Source organism: Vipera berus (assembly GCF_964194415.1).
Source record: "Vipera berus genome assembly, chromosome: 5".
Classification (NCBI taxonomy): Eukaryota; Metazoa; Chordata; class Lepidosauria; order Squamata; family Viperidae; genus Vipera; species Vipera berus.
The window spans coordinates 23,850,764-23,877,083 of record NC_138207.1 but is presented as its reverse complement, the minus strand read 5'-3'; the positions used below and the strand labels follow the sequence as shown (position 1 = coordinate 23,877,083).

At 39.3% G+C, this 26,320-nt stretch overlaps 1 protein-coding gene across 1 annotated transcript in view; it reads right to left on the bottom strand.

The window, feature by feature from the left end:
* Positions 1-26,320, bottom strand: part of VEPH1 (ventricular zone expressed PH domain containing 1) — a gene marked incomplete at its 5' end in the record, with an annotated part of 120,327 nt that overhangs the window by 39,254 nt on the left and 54,753 nt on the right. The window contains one exon of the mRNA XM_081328516.1: positions 17,043-17,437. Within this exon, the coding sequence (XP_081184642.1) occupies positions 17,043-17,437 (395 nt within the window). The remainder of the gene's footprint in view (positions 1-17,042; positions 17,438-26,320) is intronic.

The following is a 26,320-nucleotide window of genomic DNA, read 5'->3' as shown; positions in this document are numbered from 1 at the left end:
CATTTGTGTCAGTACAGCTGATTGCGTTGAAATATTATTGGAGATGTTCTGATGTGGGGATAACTGTGCACATATATTAACAGAGATTAGTCTGGCTTCTACCCTAATGTCAGCCAGGAAAGGCAGTAGGGTAAGGGTGATTGCGGAGATCCTTTTTTGTTTTGTTGTGGTTTGATTGGCTTTGGGGTTTTTTTGAGGGGGTATTTTGCTCTTCTAGTTGATTATATTCTTTATATGTTGGGTTTTTTTAATTGTAGCCTCCAAGAATTGTTTGAGAGTCTAGCAGCCTATAAAATAGACAAGAAGTATTTTAAGCAAATAAACAAAAATGCATTTTTTACAGGATGAGAATATGATCAGCTTTGGCTGAAACTCCTGTTGCAGCCCTACCTTGGGTGAGAGAGCTTACTAGAGTGATCCATGTTCTCATCACCATCTGTGACTAGAGTAAAGTAGATAGGGTTGCTTTTAAAGACTATACAAAAGCGACAACTGGTTCCAAGTGAATGTTAGCTGTCACAACTGTGCTACAAAGCCCGCACCAGTTACCTTTTGGCTTAGAATAGAGGTAGGCAACCTTGGCTCTTTTATGACTCGTGGACTTCAACTCCCAGAATTCCTGCTGGCTCAGGAATTCTGGGAGTTGAAGTCCACGAGTCATAAAAGAGCCAAGGTTGCCTACCCCTGGCTTAGGAGAACAAAGCAAAGTGGTGTTTTCAACCTTTAAGGGCTTTTATGTCTTAGCACTAAGTAATCTTCAGGACCCATTTTCCTTCTAATCTTGGCCTGACGGATTTGCTCTTTTCACAAGTGCTGCTTTTCACTAGGAGCACCAATCCTCCAGAATGGCCTTCCATAAGACATTAGATGGGTGTGTGTGTCCCACTTTGAGTGCTTTCTGAAAAACAGCTGAAAAATAATATATTCTTCTGAAAGGCATTTGAATATAATGCTGTGTTATATATTGATGGTTACTGAACTACTAGGTCTTGTTGGAAAGTTTACTGTATATTGTTTTAGGTCATTGTGTTAATTACTTATGTTTATGTTATGGATTTGTGAGCTGCTCAGTACTTTTAGTTTGTAGTGGGATTAAATATAATAATTAATATAATTTAGACAATTTATATAGCCACCCATCTCATCAAAGTGACTCTAGTGGCATGCAAAGGATTTTTTAAAAAGCCAAGAAATAGTTATATTGTAATACTTTCTAATCATTTTCAAATGGTTTCTTAATAATTTCTCTTTTTATGCTATGGTTTTTGTAAACGTTACATTTCATCTCTACCACATTAAACTTGACTGTATTTAGAGTGATAAACTCCAATGGGAGGTTGTTTGGAGGAGAACTGGAAAATTCTCATGCATATCCCATTGCCCCCCACTAAGGAGCTGTGACTCAGGGTTAAATCATTTATTCTGTTTATAAAAACTCATCTCTTTGCTCCTGGTCTCTGACTTTAGCTATTTTGATAGCAGATAAATCTTCCTCTTAACTGTGCTGATTTTGATTCTAAAATCTTATCACAAAAGTCAACTTGCAAGTGTCAGCCTGTGACTTTCTACAATCTGGGAACAGAATTTGGGGCATGGAACTTAATATCAAATGTAATACAAAGTCAAGGGGTTTTTTTTGGGTTGGTGTTTTAAAACTGGCACAGTGAAAATACAACAGCTATTCAGAAATGCTGCTCTGTGTCTCTGTGAGTTTGTGGTTATATGGAGCTAGTCCAATACCATCTGTCTTCAATCATGCTTTGGCTCATGCCATGCTTAAATTTATCAAAGGTTCCAGAAGCAAGCAGTGCAGGGGAACAGTGATCTTTTCCATGTATTTCATCATATGGTACTAATTATCTCACAGTACAGCACAAAACATAACACCAGACAATTGCAGCAGATCCAGGACACCATTGCCCTGGTTTTTAAAGGGATTTTGGTCATACGCTCAATATTTTGTTGTTTAATTTTTATCTCATATGAGGAAGAATGCAAGCAAAGCTTAAGACAAGCTTTAACAACAAGGTCCTTTTCTCAATTTAATCATGACGTTGTGTATCATTAGCTATTAACACGACTCATGAAAGTTAGACGGCTGATATGGAATCTGGATGTTCACATGTCTGAATGCGCTGTGTGTCTGGCTGAGGAATTCTGGGAGTTGAAGTCCACAAGTCATAAAAGGGCCAAGTTTGAAGACCCCTGCTCTTATGGCAACTAATGGAAATTTGGTTTATGTTCCTCTGTTCAACTGTTTTCCAATTTTCATTTATATATTTAACTGCCCCTCACCCAAATGTGAACCAGCTCAAAGAAATATCACAAAATTGCTACTATGTAAGTGAGAAGTCTCTTGGGAAAGAAACTATGATGTGTAAACCACACCTATAGCAATAACCTTTTATTTGCTCTTGTTCATTTTCAAAGATTACTACAGGTAGTCCTCGACTTACAACAGTTCATTTAGTGACCATTCAAAGTTACAACATCACTGAAAAAAGTGACATGACCATTTTTCACACTTATAACCATTGTAGCATCCCCATCGTCATGTGATCAAAATTCAGACAGTTGGCAACTGACTCACATTTATGATGGCTGTAATGTCCTAGGATCACGTGATCACCTTTTGCAACTTTCTGACAAGCAAAGTCAATGGGTAAACCAGATTTACTTAACAACTGTGTCAAGAAAAGTCGTAAAATGGGGCAAAACTCACAATAAATATCTTTCTTAGCAACATAAATGTTGTGCTCAATTGTGTTCGTAAGTCAAGGACTAGCTGTACTACACTGACTGACTCCCTAGATTTCCTGTATGTTTAAAGAATGGGAATGTTTTCAAGATAATCAATGTAACCAATATTTGGAGAATTATATAGTAATAATGGAAAACCAATAATGTTATATCAGATATGTTCAGAAAAAGAACAGGTTAGAAATTTAGCTGTTCACAAAATATAGTATATGGTGCAATATAAAACTTGAAAAAGTAGAAATCACATAGTAAAAATAAAAGTATTGTTTTTGAAAGGCAATAATTTTCCAGCGATGTAGTTATTGTTCATTTCCAAGGACAGAATTGAACTCCAGGTTATAGTGCCCAGTTTTAAAATGTACACATTCTGCAGAACTTTATTTCCAATTTAACATGCATGGATTTGCAAATATACATAAATAAATATCAGAATACTGAACTGTTGTGAAATTTATTTTTCAAAATAAACAACATTTGAGAAGAAATAAACTTTAGCCTTTGCCAATATAAATAAAAACAATTTCATTTTGCTGCAAAATAATTGGAAAAATTGCTTTTTGGCCTTTGGGCTAAGATCAAGAGTAGTAAAGCTGAAAAAAATCTGTTACAGATCTTTAAAAAAAGTTTGCGGCTCCTTTTCCTGACGTCATTCTACTTTTCACCATAATTTCTTTTCCCTTCCTTGCTTTTCTATCATATCCATTTCCCCCCAAGATGACGCTATTAGATAATTGTCTGAACCATGCTCAGGAATGGTATATTCGGAGAGGGGCAGGAATGGCTCAGTGATTGAGACCTGAGCTCCATGCAACAGGGTGAGCTCCCATTACTTGCCTCAGCTTGTGCCAACCAGCAATTCGAAAGCATGCATATGCGAGTAGATATATAGGTACCACTTTGGTGGGAAGATAGCAGAGCACTTTGGTGCTCTGTAATGTCATGCTGGCAAAATGATCATCAGTATCTTCTATATAACCTTATAGAAATAATTTCACTAGGACTGTATGACAATAACTGCTTGAGTAAGCTCATGCTTGGGACATTAGTGAAAAACATTTAACTAGCTCATCTGGTGTCAGCCTCTCATCCAATTGCCTTTAGGTTTTTTTTCAAATATCAAGCTTTCTTCAGTTACTCTTGCCAATAGATTGTGTGTCCATTCTTTGGGTTATATTTGAGCACTCTTTGTTAGAATGATGGCTATTCTATTTTTCTAGTGTTTTTCTTGCAGTAGAAGATTTTACTCCTGGTTACATGGGTGCCTAAACATACAACCACAGCAAATTATGGCCATAATTCCAGGCTCAATTCCAGTTGTAAGTCAAGGACTACCTGTGTCAACTCTCCTGCTGATATAAGTTTGTTTATTGGACATTTGGGATAAGAGGTTGGGAGGGGGCTACCTTCACAACAATGCCATATGCAGCATTCCTGCTAAAGATAAGGACTGGAGTGGTCAGGTTTGGCACAATTTGACCAGTATGCTACGAATACACCTGCAAGGCCATTTTACCCAATGTATACTCACCCCATACTATGCAAACCAGAGTTTCTAGAGATTCTAACCAGTGATGGGATTCAGCCGGTTCGCACCCATTCAGCAGAACTGGTAGCTAAATTTTGTTGAGTTCGGATAACTGGCTGAATGCACATTGCTTCTGGAAGTCCGTTCTAGGCCTGGGAGACCTGAAGGAGGCCTTCCAGGCCTAGAGCGGCCCGCCAGAAGTGCAGGGATGCCACTTCTGGAAGTCCGTTCTAGGCCTCGGAGGCCCAGGCCTGCATCCATGCAGAGAACCAGTTGTTCAGGGATTTGAATCCCACCACTGATTCTAACCCTGCAAGCCAACGTAACATTGCCCACTTCTTACCAGCTTGAAGGTACATCAAGTATACTGGCCAGCACTTATTATCGAAATTCATTTTTTAGCAGCAAATATATTTCCACAATATTTAATAGTTATTGCCCTGTTGCAACGGCAATTTCAGAACTTGCGTATTACAATGTAGCAATGTTATAACCAATGATGTACCAAGGGAGAAGGTGGGGGCGACCGTATGCCCTGAGTGCAATTAATAAGAAGGGTGATACAGAAGATGTGAGGAAGCTAATGGTGGCTCTGGAGTCAGGTCACTGATGCTCGTGGGATGATCAGCTATTTGATGATGATTGTAGGAGCGGCAGCAAAGATGGAAAAATGTGTGTCTTCACATCAGTTTTGACTCCTAGGGACTGCTCTTCTACAGCATTTGGCAAAAAGTGCTAAAAATTGCAGTCAGGTGACTGGGATTCTGCAAATGGCCGTAAATGCAAGCCAGTTACCAAGAGCTCAAAATGTGTCCCCTTGACCACATGAGAAGAGTATGTGCTTGTGTGTATGTGTGTGTATCTAGTTGTTGTAAAAACAGGTCATAAGTAACTTGGGGGGGTGTCCATTGTAACTTCAAATGGTCACTATGCCACCAGTCATTAAACGAAGACTCATTCAAGTCAATGTTTTGACCTACACTGCTTCATCATGGTGGTCCTTACATTATTATTAAAGAAATTCAGCAAATGCTGTGAAATCTTTTTTTATTCATTCATAAAAAGTCGAGATGCAACAATGCAATGCTCTGTCTACTTTTTATGTGTGCCACAGCCACTATCTTGACTTTTTTTTAACCATAATCTGAAAATACCCTAGTATGCAACTGTAGAAAGCATACAACTTCTAGACTGCAAGAATCTGAACACCCAATAAATGGGAGCAAAGAGATTAAAAAAAACCCTAACCCTTTGATGCTATTTAGCATTTGTTTGATTTTTTCTTTATTTGTGGTAATAATTTATGAACAGTTTCTTAAAAAACATTGGAAACTGTAGTTTAATTCTCAGAGCAGAAATGGAGAAATTATAACAAATCTCCTAAATGCCAATGGAGCAGCTCTGAATACCCTTATGCAATTGACATGAGTGTTTATTTGTGAATATATAGTAAATGAGTCACATCAAGTTTCCTTACTCTGGAAACATTTTGTCTCAAGAGTCTTTAGGAATTTTCAGGAAATGATGATGGTCAAATAAATTCTGCAACAAGGATGCCATTAAAAAGCTATTATACTGGGAACTGTAGTTGATTTTGGCAATGAAAAGGAATGAAGGTGCCTTCATAAACTGTTCATTGAATGGAAAGTGATTTTGTGGATTTGCTCATGCTTTCCAGAAGACTTACTCTTTAAGATATACCAGCATCATACACACCCACTTGCATCTATAGCTAATGCCCTGATGTCAGCAAAAAGTATTATCTTTGAAGTAGTTTACTCCATGATAAATAATACTTCTTAAAAGTGTGTTTATAATTAAGTTGCTGCTTTTCCTTAGGAAAAGCAACTGTGTTGTTAATTGGTTGGGGAAGTTGAAGGAAGCTGCATAGGTATATCAGAGATACAAATTGTGTGTATAGGAGTAAGGTTAACCAGCTTTTGCTGGTGTATATAAAGATTATATACACCATAATCCCTTCATGGATTACTGCCTTGTCGTGGCGAAGGGGCTTGCGTAATTCAATGAAGCTATGAGCTATGCCGTGCAGGGCCACCCAAGACTGAAAGGTCATAGCAGAGAGTTCTGACAAAACGTGATCCACTGGAGAAGGAAATGGCAACCCACTCCAGTATCTTTGCCATGAAAACCCTATGGACATTACCAAAAGGCAAAACGATATAACGCTGGAAGATGAGCCCCTCAGGTCGGAAGGCATCCAATATGCTACTGGGGAAGAGCAGAGGGCTAGCACTAGTAGTGCCAGAAAGAATGAAGCAACTGGGCCAAAGCTGAAAGGACGCTCAGCTGTGGATGTGTCTGGTGGTGAAAGGAAAGTCCAATGCTGTAAAGATTCTTTCTCCATAGGAACCTGGAATGTAAGAACCATGAATCAAGGAAAGCTGGACGTGGTCAAACAAGAGATGACAAGACTGAACATCGACATTTTAGGTATCAGCGAATTAAAATGGACATGAATGGGTGAATTTAATTCAGATGACCATCAGGTATACTACTGCGGGCAAGAATCCCTCAGAAGAAATGGAGTAGCCTTCATAGTCAATAAAAGAGTAGGAAAAGCAATACTGGGATACAATCCTCAAAATGACAGAATGATCTCAGTTCGAATTCAAGGCAAACTATTCAATATCACAGTAGTCCAAGTCTATGCCCCAACCACCAGTGCTGAAGAGGATGAAATTGACCAATTCTATGAAGCCCTACAGCACCTTATAGAACTAACACCAAAAAATGATGCCCGTATCATCATGGGGGATTGGAATGCTAAATTAGGAAGCCAAAAGATAACCGGAATAACAGGCAAGTTTGGCCTTGGAGTACAAAATGAAGCAGGGCATGGGCTGATAGAATTTTGTCAAGAGAATACGATGGTCATAGCAAACACTCTTTTCCAACAACCCAAGAGATGGCTCTACACATGGACATCACCAGACAGTCAACACAGTAATCAGATTGACTATATGCTCTGCAGCCAAAGATGGAGAAGCTCTATACAGTCAGTAAAAACAAGACCAGGAGCTGACTGTGGCTCAGACCATGAGCTTCTCATTGCAAAGTTTAGGCTTAAACTGAAGAAAGTAGGGAAAAGCACTAGGCCACTCAGGTATGAATTAAATCATATCCCTGTTGAATATACAGTAGAGGTGACAAATAGATTTAAGGAATTAGATCTGATAGAGTGCCTGAAGAACTATGGACAGAGGTTCACAACATTGTACAAGAGGTAGCAACCAAAACCATCTCAAAGAAAAAGAAATGCAAGAAAGCAAAATGGCTGTCTGAGGAAGCTTTGCAAATAGCTGAGGAAAGGAGGGAAGCGAAAGGCAAGGGAGAAAAAGAAAGATACGCCCAATTGAATGCAGAATTCCAGAGAATAGCTAGAAGAGATAAGAATGCCTTCTTAAATGAACAGTGCAAAGAAATAGAAGAAAACAATAGAATAGGGAGGACCAGAGATCTTTTCAAGAAAATTGGAGAGATGAAGGGAACGTTTCATGCAAAAATGGGCATGATAAAGGACCAAAATGGCAGGGACCTAAGAGAGGCAGAAGAGATTAAGAAGAGATGGCAAAAGTATACAGAAGAACTATAGAAGAATAAGCTTAACGTCCCTGATAATCACAATGAGGTGGTCACTGACCTCGAGCCAGACATCCTAGAATATGAAGTGAAGTGGGCCTTAGAAAAACTGAGCAACAACAAAGCTAGTGGAGGTGACAGTATTCCAGCTGAGCTATTCAAAATCTTAAAAGATGATGCAGTAAAAGTGCTATACTCAATTTGCCAGCAAATTTGGAAAACTCAACAGTGGCCACAGGATTGGAAAAGATCAGTTTACATTCCAATTCCAAAGAAAGGCAGTGCTAAAGAATGTTCAAACTATCGCACCATTGCACTCATTTCTCATGCTAGTAAAGTTATGCTTAAAATCCTACAAGCTAGACTCCAGCAGTATGTGGATCAAGAAGTACCAGAAGTACAGGCAGGATTTCGAAGAGGCAGAGGAACTAGAGATCAAATTGCCAACATACGCTGGATGATGAAAGCTAGAGAGTTCCAGAAAAACATCTACTTTTGCTTCACTGACTATGCTAAAGCCTTTGATTGTGTGGATCATAACAAACTGTGGCAAGTTCTTAAACAGATGGGCGTACCAAACCATCTTATTTGTCTTTTGAGAAACCTATATGTGGGCCAAGAAGCAACAGTGAGAACTGGACACGGAACCACTGATTGGTTCAAAATTGGGAAAGGAGTCCGGCAAGGCTGTATACTGTCACCCTGCCTATTTAACTTATATGCAGAGCACATCATGAGAAAGGCAGGGCTAGATGAATCAAAAGTTGGAATTAAGATTGCCGGAAGAAATATCAACAACCTAAGATATGCAGATGATACCACTCTAATGGCAGAAAGTGAAGAAGAACTAAAGAGCCTCGTATTGTGGGTAAAGAAGGAGAGTGCAAAACTTGGGTTGAAACTTAACATTAAGAAAACCAAGATCATGGCATCCGGCCCTCTCAATTCCTGGCAAATAGATGGGGAAGAAATGGAGGTAGTGACAGATTTTATTTTCCTGGGCTCCAAGATCACTGCAGATGGGGACTGTAGCCAAGAAATTAAAAGACGCTTGCTCCTGGGGAGGAAAGCCATGGCAAATCTAGACAGCACAGTAAAAAGCAGAGACATCACCCTGTCAACAAAAGTGCGTATAGTCAAGGCTATGGTCTTCCCAGTTGCAATGTATGGCAGTGAAAGTTGGACCATAAGAAAGGTTGAGCGCCAAAGAATTGAGGCCTTTGAACTATGGTGCTGGAGAAGACTCCTGCGAGTTCCTTGGACTGCAAGGCGATCAAACCAGTCAGTCCTAGAGGAGATCAACCCTGACTGCTCTTTAGAAGGCCAGATCCTGAAGTTGAAACTCAAATACTTTGGCCACCTAATGAGAAGGAAGGATTCACTGGAGAAGAGCCTAATGCTGGGAAAGGTTGAGGGCAAGAGAAGAAGGGGACGACAGAGAATGAGGTGGCTGGATGGAGTCACTGAAGCAGTAGGCATGAGCTTAAATGGACTCCAGCAGATGGTAGAGGACAGGAAGGCCTGGAGGAATGTTGTCCATAGGGTCGCTATGGGTTGGACACGACTTCGCAGCTAACAACATAAAGATTAAACTGCACATTAACTCAAACATGTTTATTCAAGTGTGCTCAGAGCTTGTAGTTCCCCTCCCTCCCTAAAAATAATGGTAATAGTAATTAGACATATACCGCTTCATAGTGCTTTGCAGCACTCTCTAAGCCACGGGTGTCAAACTCTCCGTGTCACATGACGTGTTGTGATGTATCGTGGCTTTTTTTTTGCATTGCCGGAGCTGGGATGGGCATGGCCTCCATATGATGGAACTGGCCCGCAGGCTGGCAGGTTGACACCCCTGCCCTAAGCAGTTTACAGAATCAGCTTATTGCCCCCAACAAACTGGGTCCTTATTTTACTGACTTCAGAAGGATGGAAGGCTGAGTCAACCTTGAGCCGGTCAGGATCAAACTCCTGGCTATGCGCAGAGTCAGCCTGCAATACTGCTTTCTAACCCCTTTGTCACCACGGCTCAATGATTATGATGGTCATAAAGAGGTCTGTTGCAGTAAATGGGATTTTTCGGAATAGCAATAACGGCTGACTTTGAATTAATTCATTTTCAAAATATTGGTTTTCCAGACTGATAAACTGAAATAACTGTTTTGGAGAAGCACAATTCAAACTCAGGTGTCTAGTCTGTTTTAGACAATTTATTTAGCACTGGACCATTATATTTTCAGTGATCTTGAGAAGTAGGTAGGAAAAGGGAAAGAAGCACAATTAGCCTTTTGCTCCCCTTTGGGGGAATTTATAAAAAGTGAATTAAATTTGGAAATAATATCATTTTTGTTTCATGTTCCAATAAACACATATCTACTGGTCTTTTCTTTTTTTTCTTTTGTTGTGAGATAAAAGTAGCATTTCCAACATGCTGTGGTGCCGTCTTCTCCATTTTTCAACTTGGAAGGATAATATGGAGAGCCAGTTTGATCTAGTAGTTAAGCCACCAGGCCAGAAACTGGGAGACCTGAGTTCTAGTCCCTTCTTAGGCATGAAATCTAACTGGATAACTTTAGGCCAGAGCCAACTTACAGGGTTGTTGTTATGGGGAAAATAGGAGGAGGAAGGAATATTAGGTATGTTCGCCACATTTAGTTATTTATAAAATATAATAAAAGGAGGAATATAACTAACTAACTAACTAAGCAAGCAAGCATTACAAGTATATAATGTTATAAGAAACACTGTTGTGAGAAAATGTGGCTGTTTCCATGGGAAACTATCCAACCTTCTAACTGTGTTCTTGGAAAAACTAATTTTTACAAAGGCATAACATTGCCACTGTAGGACATACCATGACAAGGAACATTTATGCGAAATATTACTTTGTTTCTGGATGATGACAGTCACAAAGGAATACAGAAAATGTAACAGCACTGTTATTAACTTGGACCAGCTTAACTCTGTTGATTTAAGAATATTTAAACTTTTTTTGAATTTAAAACTGAGGTCGAGTCACCTTAAAGCTTTTCTTGAAAGTTTATTTGTACATTCTGATCCATGTTTGTTAAAGATCTTGGAAGAATGTACTGAGATTCTGAAAGTAGTATCTTGTTTTTATAAAGCTGAAGGATAGATTAAGCCAGTATTAATTATTTATAACTTTTAGAATAACAAGCTCAGATGTCCTGTTCTTCCAATGCAGTGACGAAAATTGTGACCACAGCTTTCTTTTAATCTCACAATGTAACAAATGCAACAGAAAATACCGTTGTATAAATATATAGGGTAACCTAGGCACTATTTAGAAAGGGTTGTTTATGACTACCTGTGGCTGGAAATGCAATTAAGGAGCTGGAACATTAATTCACATGGTTTTGGCTTAGTCACTGTGACATTGAAAAGACACAGGATTTTCAACATGACTGTCATTGTTACATGTAAAGAATGTATATCTTCTTGGCCCATATGTTCATTTTGGGGGAGATTTTTTGCATCAAAATTTTTTTTATGTCAAAAATAATTGTATAATTCTGAAAAGAAAATACCTGAGATCCTTGCTATTCTCTGAGCTTGGTGGTTTTCTTGCAGATGTTTCATTACCCAACTAGGTAACATCATCAGTGCTAAGCTCAGAGAACACCAAGGATCCCAGAGTTTAACTCTGAGCTACAAATATTTTCTTCTATTGGTAAGATAATATATATCTCTTTGCAGTAATGGATTGCTGAAAATGTGTTTTTTGTCAACATTTGAGGTAGTCTTTTAATTGAGGGACAAGGAAGGGTGTTTTTGATTTATCCAATTACATTTTCTGCATTTGTCCATAATGAATTTTTTTGGTATTTTAATATCGTATATTGCATTACTGCTAATATTATTCCATTGTGGCTATCAGTATTATGTATACACAGGGCTTTTTTTCTCATAGAACACTCAGAACTGTGTTCCGGCACCTTTTTTTTTGAAAAAAAAAAAAGCTTTTCCACAAGCTGTGCTGCTATTGGCTTTCGAAAGCCTATTGCAGTGGTAGGCAACCTTGGCTCTTTTATGACTCATGGAGTTCAACTCCTAGAATTCCTGAGTCAGCTATGCTATTGGCTTTTGAAAGCCAGTAGGAATTGCTCCTGAGCACACCAAAAGACCCAGCCAGCCAACGTTGCACAGGCAAGTTGTCTGCAGTGAAGGCAGGAACTTTGCACCCCTCCCTGCTGCCCAACTACACCATCTCAACTAGGTAAGTAAGATATTTGCAAATAGGATGGCAATAAACAATTTAGGCTGCATTTATATCAGGGCTTTTCAACCTTTTCAGAAATTGTACCACTTTTAGGACATGACAATATTCAAGTACCACTAGTGCTTAACAAGGTGTCAAAACTTGATGACTAAAAAAAGGAGGGTATTTTGGGTTTCATTGGTTAGATTCATTTATTGTTATAGAAATGGCTAGTTTATAATGTTATAGAAAAGTAAAAAGTTGAGGTTCAATGTTAATGCTTCCTTCTACTCCTGCAACAGAGGAAGTCAGAAGTCAGTGCCTTTTCTTTTTCCCTTCTCCCCCTCACTTTTCCCTTTTTCTCACCCTTCGCTCGCAAAAGCCCCCCAACTCACTCACACTTTGCTCAAAAAAGTCTCCAGTTGCTCTCACTCACTCCTCTGTCTCTTTCAAAGGCACCTCATTCAGTTTCTCCCCCACTCACTCCATCTCTTTCAAAGGCCTCTTGCTCGCTTGCTCACTTACTGCCCCATTGCTTCCAAACGCCATTTGCTCATTCACACACTCACTTATTGCCCCATTTCTTCTATATGCTTCCAAATGCCACTTGCTCACTCACTTACTGCGTTTGGAAGTGACGGGGCAGTAAGTGAATGAGTGCCGGGGCCAGAGGCCATCAGCTATTTGGCGCTGGAGACGCTGGGCGGTCCGACGCAGCGCTCTGTGGCTGGGGCATCTTCAGCTGGTGTCAGGGACAGTGCCGGAGGCCATCGGCTGTTCAGTGCCGGAGACAGCTGCCACGAGGAACACAGCTCTGGGTTGGGGTTCGAAGCAGCTCTGGGTGGGGGCTCAGCATGGGCTGCAGCATGGTAACTGCAGGGAGGGGAATTCCCACGGTGGCTGTGGGGAGGGGAATCCCCATGGCCTGTGGCTCCAAGGACAGGCGGTGATGCCGTAGCAAGAGGGGGTTCTTACAGACACCGGCATCGCTCCCAATGATAGCACCTCTGAGTTCCGGCACCGTTTTTTTTTTAGAAAAAAAGCACTGTGTATACACATTGTTGTGGCTTAACAAAGCTATTAAAATATGGCTGCAAAGGCACAACCTTTCCCAAACTGACACTCTTCAAAAGTGTTAGTGTTACAATTGTTAAAATTTTCAAGCAGCTATGATTTGCAATTCCAATATATTAGGTGTGATGTTGGGGAATTTCTATATGGTGGCAATTTTAGCCCTGGGCTAGACCGGCTGACTATATAATGCACAGGTTGATCATTTGTTCTGTGTTGCTATCCTGGATTAGCAGAGACATTTGCTGATGATGAGCTGAATCATAAGAACACAGGCAGTGCCCTGGTGTATCCAACTCCTGACCCATCTAGCCAAGCAGTCTTTTCTTATAGTTACTCACCAGTGAATGGCTGTTCTAATACTGGAGGGATAGAAAAAGCAAGGTATCTGAGATTGCTACCAGATTAATGTAATGTATATATATCTCCACTAAAATATACAGTTATCCCACTCACAGCCTGACCTACAAAATAATTCTGAGCAACTGGGTTCTGGTTCTTTAGATCTCAGCAGGTTTCACACTCAACTGCTAGTAATAATAAAACATCATTTTGACATCTAGACATTCTTTTCCTTCCATTGTATTTTCGTATTAGGGTACTGCAAGGAAAATACTGTATGTATGAAATAATAAATATTTTATATGTATACATATTGTATGTATTATATTCAGTAATTAATAATCACTTTATTTCTGCTGACATACTCCCAAGAAAGGATCCATTGAAAACTCCAAAGGTGTACAGTTTTATGTTTTTAAAATGTTTATATAAAGTTGTTCAGAAGCTGGAGACAGATTGGGAAGTAGTTGCAGAGAGCCTTTCCTTCTCTTAGACTAATCGAACTCAGGATATCAAGATGGCAGATGGGAGCCGATGCGTGTTGCAGTGTTTCTAGGAATGGCTGCGGAGTTGGGAGTGGGGGCTTCCCCAGATTCACCTCTTACCTGGGGTCTCTCAGCCTTGCCTAGTTCTTTTGAACTTGTGGAGCCTTGCGAGTTTGCTAACCAGTTCATGGAATGGCAATGACAGGCAGTGGTCAGAGTGACTGTGTGGCTGCGGCAAGCGGCAGCCTCCTTAAAGGGCTGAACAGCAGCTGTGTGGCAAGTGAGTGGTGAGTGGACAACAGGCAAGCAGACCCTCACTGGCAACTGGAGCCTTTCAGGTAAGTGGCCAGCAGCTGAATAGCCAGAGCCCCTTTGAGTGGCCAGAGCAACCAAGAGGCTGGAGCATTTGGTAGTCTCCTTGAAGAGCCAAAACAGAGCCTAGTGGTTAGTGAGCAGCAAGCAGTTGTGAATGGACAAACAGGCCCACACTGGAACCTCCCAAGCAAGCAGCAGGGGAAGGAGGCCACAGCATTCAGGCAGCAAAGGGTGGGCAGTCAAGTAGACCCAAACTGGTGATTGGAACTACCCAAAGAAGCAACTAATCAAGCCGCCCAGGCAGATTCTTCCATGCAAGCTGCCTGGTTAAGTGGTTGGAATGAGCCTAGGCAAACAGCCAGACAAGTGGCAACTGGCCAGAGCCTCTGTGAGAGGTGGATGCAGCAGGTGAGCATAAGTGATCCAAGTTAAATTTGATCTTGTTGGACCCGAGGAAATGTACAAGGTCCTTGGGACTATAAATGAAATCACCTGTGAACTAGATCCATGCCCTTCCTGGCTGGTCAAGGCCACCTGGGAGGTTACATGTGGTGAGTCTTAACTATGATTAATTCATCTTTGAGAGATGGGGTTCTCTTTAAAGAGTCCATGGGGTGCCCTCTCCTGAAGAAGCCATTGCTAGATCCTACCATGCTGGATAATTTTCTTCAGTCTCCCATATCCCCTTCTTAGGAAAAGTGTTGAGAAGGTGATGGTGCTAGAGCTCCAGAGAGTCCTGGATGAAACAGATGGGCCCCTTTCAGTCAGGTTTCACGTTCAGATGGAATGGAAACAGTATTTTGTATGATCTCTGGCAGGAGCAGGATGGGATAATGCACTCATCCTTGTTCTTCTTGACCTCTCAGTGACTTTTGATATTATTGATCATAGTAACCCTTTGGGTCAGCTCCAAAAGTTGGGGATAGGAGAAACAGTTTTGTACTGGTTCATCTCCTTCCTCTTGGGCTGGACCCAATCAGTGCATAACTTCTATGTGAGGCTATTCTTGGCATGTAACCCTGGTGATAGTTGGTGTCCTGAGTGCTCCTTCCATCTTTTAATCAAAAATTTTATCTCTGTTCTTGTTTCTTATTTTGTTTTAAACTCTTTTAATTATGTCTTTTTATATAGTTTTATGTTCCTTACATAACAAGATGGGTAGTGTCTAAATTTGATAAATAAAATAAAAATAATAAAATAAACCTTCTCGAACCTGTTGAATACCAAATATATTAGACCTCAAAAGGTGTAGTGATTAAGATGTAGACTAGACTTTGGCTTTCCCCACTTCTATCCTATCCTCCACTATGGAAGCCCAGGCAGATTTGGGGTAGTCACTCTCTCACTTCAAAATATGTCCCAGGAGTTTAGTATTGGGGAAGATAGTTCTTTGTAGTACATGATGGAAAAGCAGAAAAATAAGAAAGTAAATAAGTAAAATAATCTCCAGTTAGTATACTCTGTGACCACAATGGCTAGAAAATATGAAAGTTGTAGATCAGTTCACTTGGAGAGCACTAATCTTAGAAGTTTAATCTAAGTTTGGAGTCTCATCAAACCAGTCTTGCAGATTTTTGAATGAAGCAGAAAGCTGCCACAGAACTTTGCTCGATAAAGAGGCAAGAGTGGGAAGATGCTTTTTTAAAAAAATTGCCCAGCCCTAGTTTAATGCACAGATGTCCCCAAGATATGCAGAATACTCTGTTCGGAACATTCTAAGAAACTGATGGAAGACCTCAGAAATCAGGCAAATGTAACTTGTTAACTGGTCCATAAGTCTAAGGACACTGAAGTGTACTTATTATCCTGGGTTTAAAATGTTGATGCTTAGAGGGGGCTGGTTAGTGGCTCAGATGAATCTCTTAAGGCAGGGCTTTTCAACCAGTGGTACGGGTACCACCTGTGGTACATTGGCACCTGGCAGGTGGTACATGACCATCCCAGAAAAGTGGTAGCGGGGGAGGGGAATGAGCTGAACTGGTGGTAGCACCACACAAGCTTGAGCAAGAGATGGCTGGAGCTGCAGGGCTGTCAGGACTCAGTGGAAGCACCAGGATCAGTGCTTCTTTGGGGTTGTCAAGGCTTAGCGGAAGTGCCAGGATCAGCGCCAGGCTCCAGCTGGAGCTTGGCGCTGATCCTGGCACTTCTGCTGAGCCCAGAAGAAGGGCTGATCAGCTGAAATGTTGCAGCATCTCCAGAGTCTTGTGATTTACATTCAGATGCTTGGCAACTGATTCATATTTATGATGGTCACAGTGTCCCAGGGTCATGTGAAGTGACCAAAAGCTACTGCAACCACCCAAGAGATGGGGTAATAAAAACCAACCCCACCCCACCCCCGCCGCCAATCCTCAAAAGAAATGCTCACAACAATGAAAACCTCAGACAGGAGGAAGAGCGCCGCTGGGCGGGCAGGCAGGTGTCTTGCTTGGCTGTGGCTTGGGGGCACTTTTTTCAGTGCCATTGTAACTTCAAACAGTCACTAATCAAACTGTTGTAAGTCGAGGACTACCTGTACTTCATCACTTTTTTCTTTTTCTTTTTTTTTGGTCATCAGGTTTTTGACACCTTGCTAGGCAACTAGTGATACTCGGATGTTGCCATATCCTAAAAGTGGTACAATGGGTGAAAAGGTTGAAAAGCCCTGTCTTAAGGTACTTTTTTTTAAAAAAATGCACCATGTTTGTTTTTCTTTTTTTCTTTTTGTTCAAAATTTGAGATCACTTACCTTCTATAAGACACTCGTCTGGGAATGGAATTTTCTTCCCCATCTCCATGACATATGCTTTCACTTTAGAGAGATTTTCTTTTAAGTGAAAAAAAAGCTTATCTTGATACTCCATGGGATTCTTTATGGTCTTTGGGTTCTCTTCATGGCAGTTTTCTTTAACAGGTTCTGGCAGTTTCTCTGGTTCTGAACATTTGATACTTGGGCGTGAAAATGAGGATTGTTCCAGCTGGGACTCTTCAGAGCCTGCACTGGAAGGCAATTTGTCGGTTTCTTGGCTCAAATACAGATCAGTGAAAGAGATGCTGGCTGTAACATCTCCATTCTCCCCTTCTCCTTTGCTGTCTGCATGGATATCCTTCATATGACCAGCATGCACTACTAAACTTTGGGACCTGCAGTGTAAACAAAGAATGGACTAATGGTTTGGGAATGGAGGCAAAATAGCCTAGGGACTCAGATGATCTGTGGCCAAAATGGTTATTTCAGGGGAAAGAGCAGTTGCTTATTCTAAAGACTTGCTTATCCTATGTCCAGATATGGAGTTGTATTTTTTAATACAAAGTAGACTGATTAAAATATGATCCCTTTTCTCCTTCTACAGCTTTAGGTGCAGATTCTGCTTGATATATAAAGAATTATATTTCCACTTATGCTTTATTTGCATAAGGGGCAAAAGCATGTTTGCCCTGTTGGTAATGTTATTGCCATTGCCTTGGTGAAGTTGCTCTGCCTTTTATAAAAAGAAAGGATTTTTTTAACCTTTCTGAGGGCTTGCAATATAACAGGAAAAGTGAAAGCAGAGGTGAAAACAGCTGGCAGGATATGAAAAAGAGGAGGGAGGGATCTCATGTAAAGCTAGAGATGTCACAGTAATCAGCGGTAGTTTAATTCAAACTACAGATTACATGGGAACTGAGCTGGGATGTCCTTCATTTATTTTGTTTCTCCAAATGTATAACAAAGCAGGCAGAAATATGTTCTTATATAAATAATTTAAAATGCTTTTATCAAAGATTCATTCCTGTCAAAACATTGCATACTACCCACTATCTTTCTATCTGAATTTGCACACCCTAAAATTTTTCAGTTTTGTCATCTTAAGTAATCATCTATCCAAAAAACATAAATTCACTCATTTGCTCTAGTTTTATACTCCTTGGTGCAGCTCACAATCAATGTAACATTTGCCCTTGCTCTCAGCAAAATACTTTGGTATTATTGCCAAATACACATATTTTTTATGCTTCCAACCAATATATTGCATCTCTACTGTTACTACATGAATTCCTTACACATTTCATCATAAATATACTAAACAGCCAAGAGGGAATTGCAATTATCCATTCCATTTTTCCTGTCAAGTATACAGTGGCTACAGTATTCCTTGACTTACAATTGGTCACTTAACGACCTTTCAAAATTATAACGGTCTCGGAAAGAGCGCTTTGCATCTTGTAAAGTACTTTTGGACATCATAAAATCTTGTGTGTGCCCAACATTGGTTACATGACCAGATTTCAGGCACTTAGCAACCAGGATGCATTTATGTCTGATTGCAGCGTTGCATGGTCTCATGATTGTGAGTTGCAATGGTTTTTTTTTGCCATTTTTTTGCAGTTACTGACAAAATACACCCACATGGGAGAATGAATTTGCTCAATGACCATGTGATTAACTTAACAACCATATGATTTGGACTTATGACTCTGTCATTTGCTTAACAACTGCCATAAAATGGTAGAAAAAAATTAGGTCTGTTCACATAAGTGCCTCAACAAATGTAGTGACTTATGACCAAAATTCCAGTCCCAGTTGTAGTCATAGGTTGAGAACTTATGGTACCAGGTCTTTGATACACTAATTTTCAGATTTAGGCTGCTGTTACATTAAACAATCTTTATCTTCTCATATCATAATACAGTATTATCTGTACACCAAAGTATATAAACATCCATTTCCCAGAAAACATACCATGGATATTCCTTATATATTGATTTATAACATAGACTATTCTAGGATCAGGGGCCCCTATTATGATCATTCATGCCTTTAAGACCTTCAGATTGGACTACTGCAATGCGTTCTACATAGGACTCTCCTTGAAGATCACTCAGAAGCTTCAGCTAGTGCAGAATGTGGTGGCATTCTTATGTGACATTATTGCACCAAGAGCTGCATTGTTTTCTGATATGCTTCCAGGTGCAATTCAAGGCACAATTTAAGGCAAACTCAAAGCCAAGAACAACCTTTAAAGTCCTTCATGGCTTGGGACCAATTTACCTATGTCTCTGTCCAATTGTTTCTATCTGTCCAGCAGGATGGGGTGTGCTGAAGGAGAGTTGACTGACAGGCTCCAGGAGGAGATCCTTACAATTAGCTGATTCTTAATCAAGAATATTTTTCCTCCTTTCCTCCTGTTTTTCTATATTATGCATTCATATACTTATCTTAATAAAATTTCCTGGACTCATAAAGACAGTATTTGGGCTGCTCAGTTCTTATCATCACTGGAAATAGTCATGCTACAAGGTTGCACTTATTGGATTTTCTTTGACATGCGTGATTACATACCCAATTTTTAGTCTTATCAGTATATATGTGCCGTTTTGTTTTAGAAAAGAAGAAGGAAAAAGGGTAATTTTCTCCTGGGGTTTTTGTTCCTTTAAAAATCTCTTTGAACATATATATCCACATTGGAAAAAAACAATTCTTGTCATGATATTTAGAAGAAGTAATTTTTGTTTCTGAACATTCTCAAATCAAGATTTTCAGATTTTTTTGTTTCTTCAAATCCATATAGGGTTTAGTTTCCTCTCTATTTCTCTCTCTCCCACTCTTACTCTCTCTCTCAATACTTTGGAACGTAAAATAGGTTAAACAAATAACTCGAAGCGATCTTATCCAGATCTGAGTTACTGACAAGAAGTCTGGATACAATTAAATGTCTGATGCCCACTGGTACTGTGTAACTTGGCTGTTCATTGAAATATTACTTTATACACACACATGTAGACACACAAACACACAAAACCCAATCAGCATGCAACAGCGCTAATAGTTATTATTAAACCACCTATTTATCATACCTGTTAAACCTCAAAGTCTTCTTTAGAAACCAAGCAACTATACCTACATACTTGGCAATGTTTATTTTCTCTCCAAAGTTGTAATTTTAACTTGAAGTTTTTTATCCTTTTCATCCCCAATCATAATAGATTTTAATAGATTCCCCCTGTGAAAGAGATTCTGTTTCAAGCAATATCTTCTATTATTGAAGAAGGAAAAAATCTGGGGGATTAAGAGTTATGTTTTTGTAGGAAATACATTTTTTTAAAAAATGAAAATCTCTAAAACTCATGGACTTGCCAACATGTCTAAATCTCACAGACATGCACTTCATTCCAAGTCCAACTTTGGCCAAGTTCTTTCAAAGCATGATTAATTATTTGAAAAGTGAAAAAAAATCAATACTTTTTGCATTCTGCAATTGTTCACTACAATAATGTCCATTATATTTAACAGTTATTTCCTAAATGTTCTTATTATTTACTTTGCAAGTGGATCTTTTTCATACTATATGATTTTCAGCAAAAAGAGTACACATTAATTAATATAGAAGATAAATATATAATGTACTGTATTTTCCGGCGTATAAGACGACTGGGCGTATAAGACGACCCCCTACATTTCCTGTTAAATCATAGGGTTTGGGCTATACTCGCCGTATAAGACTACCCCTCTTCCAACGCACACCAAATAAAAATTAAAAAACATCAGATTTGATTTTAATATGGTAATTTTAATTCAAATGCTTATGACATGCAGGTGCTTAGTAGGAAAACTGTCACTTATAAACATAAGGCTGTTTGTCATCAAACATGTAAACATAAAACAGTGCAAGTGGATTAAACTATAATAATAATAATAATAATAATAATAATAATAATAATAATAATAATAATAATAATAATAAGTTGGAGGGGACCTTGGAGGTCATCTAGTCCAACCCCCTGCTCAGGCAGGAAACCTTAACATAACTTCTCACTTTAGGATAACAACAACAACAACAACAACAACAACAACAATAATAATAATAATAATAATAATAATAGTAATAATAAAGTTGGAAGGGACCTTGGAGGTCATCTAGTCCAACCCCCTGCTCAGGCAGGAAACCTTATACCATTTCAGGCAAATGGCTGTCCAGTCTCTTCTTAAAAACCTCCAGTGTTGGAGCATTCACCACCTCTGGAGGCAGGTTGTTCCACTGGTTAATTGTTCTAACTGTCAGGAAGTTTCTCCTTAGTTCTAGGTTGCTTCTCTCCTTGACTAGTTTCCATCCGTTGCTTCTTGTCCTGCTTTCAGGTGCTTTGGAGGATAGCTTGACTCCCTCTTCTTTGTGGCAGCCCCTGATTCCAGCAACCATTCCCTATTTTCCTAATTCACTTTTTCACTTTTCCTAATTCACTCTAAAGCTTTCCCTGCGCAGAGCCTTAAGTAACACAAGCTGCCTGCAATTAGTGCAGGTTCGCATCCCACCAGGCTCAAGGTTGACTCAGCTTTCCATCCTTCCAAGGTAGGTAAAATGAGGACCCAGATTGTTGGGGGCAATAAGCTGACTTTGTAATAATGCTGCTTGGGGGTGGTGGTGAAAGCCCTAATAAACAGGCATATACACAGAATGAAGGCTATTGCTAAGCACATTGATTTGTGCTTTAAATTGTAAGCCACCCTGAGTCTTCGGAGAAGGGCAGGATATAAATGGGATTTTTTTTTTAAAAAAGACCAAATGGGAGATCCGCTCCAGGTTTTCCAGCCAGCCCGCCCAGTTCCTGAATCAAATGTGTCCTTAGAGCTAAGCCGCTGCTATGGCTGCTGCCTTCCCCACCTGCCTTTCAAGTTGGGATATACTACAGCTGCTCTTCAACTTTAGAAGAAAAGACGCCCAGACCCCAGCCTGTAAAAAATCACAGACTGCAGCTTCTTCTCCAATTGGTCCCGCTTTCCCTGCGCAGACTAAATGGGAGATCCGCTCCAGGTTTTCCAGCCAGCCGTCCCTAAATTTTCAGCACCCGGTATAAGACGACCCCTGACTTTTGAGAAGATTTTCATGGGTTAAAAAGTAGTCTTATATGCCGGAAACTATGGTAATAGTAGCTTGAAACAACAGCTTGCTTAGCTCCAAATCTTATCTAGGTATTTCATGGCCGCATCTTTTTAGTTTAAAACAATCAGATATACTGCTCTGAACAGTTAATACTAAATAACATTATGAGTACAATGGTTCCAATAAGCTATGGCTTCTACACACTCCATAAATATTAATTTGTTCCTGTCTCTGGAGTGTCTAAAATGCACCTGGAATCTCTGAAAATGGCCTATGTTAATACTTCTTGTTGCAGCAAATTCCACAAATTAATTGTGCACCTTGTTTGAAATCTCAAAACTCTTCAGCGGCAATCTATTTAAAAAAAAAACAACATTCCACAACTCAGCACACTAGAAAGGAAAGGAAGTTGAGATATAGACATTAAATCACCCCTGTTGTCATATGTAAAAAAAAAACCCAAAACTAAATAGCTGACAGACAGAAATGATTTTGAACCTTGGCAGGTGTGTTTGAAAACAGACACACAAATTTAATTTTAATTTAATTTAATTTTAATTTTAATTCCATTTATATCCCGCCCTTCTCCGAAGACTCAGGGCGGCTTACAAGCTTAGCAGTAGCCTTCATTCTATGTATATGCCTGCTTATTAGGGCTTTCACACACACCCCAAGCGGCATTATTACAAAGTCAGCTTAATTGCCCCCCACAATCTGGGTCCTCATTTTACCTACCTCGGAAGGATGGAAGGCTGAGTCAACCTTGAGCCTGGTGGGATGCGAACCTGCACTAATTGCAGGCAGCTGGTGTTATTTAAGGAGGCATTAGCCCACTGCTCCACCAAGGCTCTTATGTGCAGATGTATGGAGATGTATGGAGATATGTATGGAAATGTATAAACATATGGTCACAGTTGTAACCAGGAAGACCTTTGCACAATTGTGAGTTGTGCCAGTTGTGCCCTTTCCTGGACCCACAATTCCTGCTCGCATTCACTCAAGTCCTAGTCTTCTCCTGTATTGACTACTGCAATGTGCTCTACATGTGGCTGCCCTTGAAACATATCCAGAAACTTCAATTGGTTCAAAATGCAGTGGTCCACATGGTTTTGTGCAGGGCTAGATGTGCACATGTCTTATCTTTCTTATAGGATCTGCATTGTCTGCTGATTTGCTTTTGGATCAAACTGACGATATGGATTGTCATCTTCAAATACCTAACATGGCTTGGAACTAAGTTATTTGAAGGACCTTCTTTTCCCAGTCACATCTACCTAACCCACTAGAATGGGGAGGCGGGGAATGTTAGAGGTCCCTTCTCCTAAGGAGATCCACCTAGCCAGATCAAGCAGAAGGGCCTTCTCCATGGTGGCTCCGTCCCTGCAGAACATCATCCCCACATAGATAAGACTGGCTTCTACTTTGATACACTTTTGCAAGGACCTGCAGACCTGCTTTTGCCAATGGGCCTGGGGACCCCAGAGTGGGATGGTAACCATCAGGTGGCTTATTTGATTGTTGTCACTGGGGGGAGGAGAATAAGGTTTTTTTATTGTGTTTATATTGGGCTTTTATCTTTGTAAGGTTTGACTTGAACAACCATATAAATTCTTATAAATTTATAATTTTTTATAAATAAATATAAAAGAGTCAGACCCTGAAAAGAAAATCAACAGATGGTTGGGTTTAAATTATCAGCACATACGCTGAACAAATATTTCACACTTTATATACACTGATATGCATTTGCTTTTACTTAATTTCAATTTCTGCCATTAAAGTCTCTTTAAAAGAAACCTTAGCACAAATGGTTCTCCATTACTAGATCCCAGTTCTAGACCTGGACTGATGATAATGAGGTTTTTAATCTGGTTTTAAGGTTTTATTAATTGGGGCTATAGATATATTTTAATTTTAATATTTGTATTCTCTTGTATTTTATTGTTGTTAGCTTCCCTGAGTCCTTTGGGAGATAGGGCGGCATATAAGTCCCATTAAATAAATAAATAAATAAATAAAACCCTGAGTGAAATCTAATACAACTGTGCTGAGTGTAGTTCCTAAATCACCTCAGATCAGAGGAGGAAATGTTTGTCACACCTGGCTGCTTTAAAGAGAACATTCAGTTCTACATTTAACTATAGATTACACTGTTCTCTATGGCTTAGCAGTCAATAAAATATGGAACTTGGCTTGTACTCTGCTATTTGGCTGACATTATACACATGGGATTCACGGCATATATGATTCTTTATTTTCGTGCCAAAAAAAATTCTTATCCCTGGAGATATTTTTCAGGGGGTACAATAATATCTATGACTGGTCTATATCCATGGTGACCTTCTCAGCAACATGGCTTTCTTGGCAAGCTGTTTCCTGAAAGTGTAACTGCCCCAACCTTTTCATACTTGGACAGTTGGGAGATCTGTCTCATCTACTGACTGCTCTCAAAAATGAAAAACTAACAAAATTAATTACTGTTAAAAATTAAGACTGAATAGATCCCATTCCAAACATTTCTGGCAAAGAGTATAATGAATGCAGTCTGCTTTGCCAAAACTCTGGCACTGTGGAATCTGGAATAGATTTCATAATCATCACTGGGTATGCTCAGAGAGCTTCACAAACATAAATTCAGAAAGGTAGATCCGCATTCTGCATATGCAGGAGAGATGGTCACACAAGGATTTGCATACATTCACCTACTCCAAGGCTTAATATAATTGGGGTTTATTATATTGCATTTTGTGGGTATCTGTTCTTTAATGTTCTACCCTCCCTAGCCATTTTCATTAAAGGAAAATATGTTTTACAAAAAAAAATCTATGTGCAGTGATTTTAATATTTCTGGACAAGCTTTGACTATTGAGCCAACACGCGTAGTGAATTCAAATAGGAATCTTGCTAAGAACGTAGAGGCACATTGCTCTAGTCCTGCAAAATATCTTGTATGGGATTATTTCCAAAAATACAATATCATTGTGCATTTCCAACAATTCAAATTTTTCTTAATTACTATGCTAATTAGGGACAAAGGAAGTAAAAATAAAAGATGTAAGGACTGAAAGAGCCAAATTAAATATGCCAGATCAAGCCTCTCCTTTTTTTAAAAAAAACACAAAACATTTAACTATTAAGTAACACGAATATGGAATGATAGCAATCAACACTGCATGCCTTGTTATTCTCAAGCACCAAGATATGAATGTTTCAGTAGATCAGCATTTTCTGTTTGTTGTTAAGTTTACCATGCTTGATTTCTAAGATGAAATCATTATATTATGTTCATTTTCTTTAAAAAGTAAGCTCTTCAAGCTGAATAACCTGCATCATTGAGATAAATTGTGGCCAGGGCATTTTAGTGCTGAATGGTTTTAATTATAAGATGGTTTTAACTACATCAGATATATAAAATTCTTGATGTCCAAGAATTCAGATCTATATTACTGTACAAAACTTCACTTCCTGTGGTACAAAAAATATTCCTAAAGGAATGAAATTATTCTTGAAATGCATATATTCAAAGCATATTTGTTAATGCAAAACTTTGAATCTGATCAAAATCAGCCTACTTCAAATGTTACAGAAAGCTCACATGGAAGATACTTGTTCTTTGGATCTAACAAGCTCTCCATGTCTGCTTCTGGCATGGTGAATTCTGCCATTTCCAAACATAGAATAACTGTCACAGATGATGGTTGAGAAGTTGTAGATTAATCCTGATGCATAATAGTGCAATAATATGACACCAGCTCCTACGCCTAATGGTGCAATAACCAATACAGCAAGATGGTCGTTTCCATTTTCCATTTCTTCATAAACCTCACTGCAATAGCTAGAGGAGATCCTGTGTTAAAGAGGCTTTTCCATGAACTTAAATTTGTTTGAGAAATCTTGAACCATATGGAGCAAACTATGATCTGCCAGGAGTTGTTGTACTACAATTCCTAATTCCTCTCCATTGGTCAGATTAGCTTCTGGGACTCACAGTTCATCAACATCAGGAAAACTATTCTATTGGAGGACCCTTGTTCAACCCTCTTCATCCACTTCCTAAACTACGTATTTCTATTAAAAGTGTGGGTATTTTCTTGGTCTGTTTTAATTTGAACTGTTCTCTTTTTTACTTTTTTTTTGCAAACTGTTGTTTTCTTTCTTTTCACTCCAT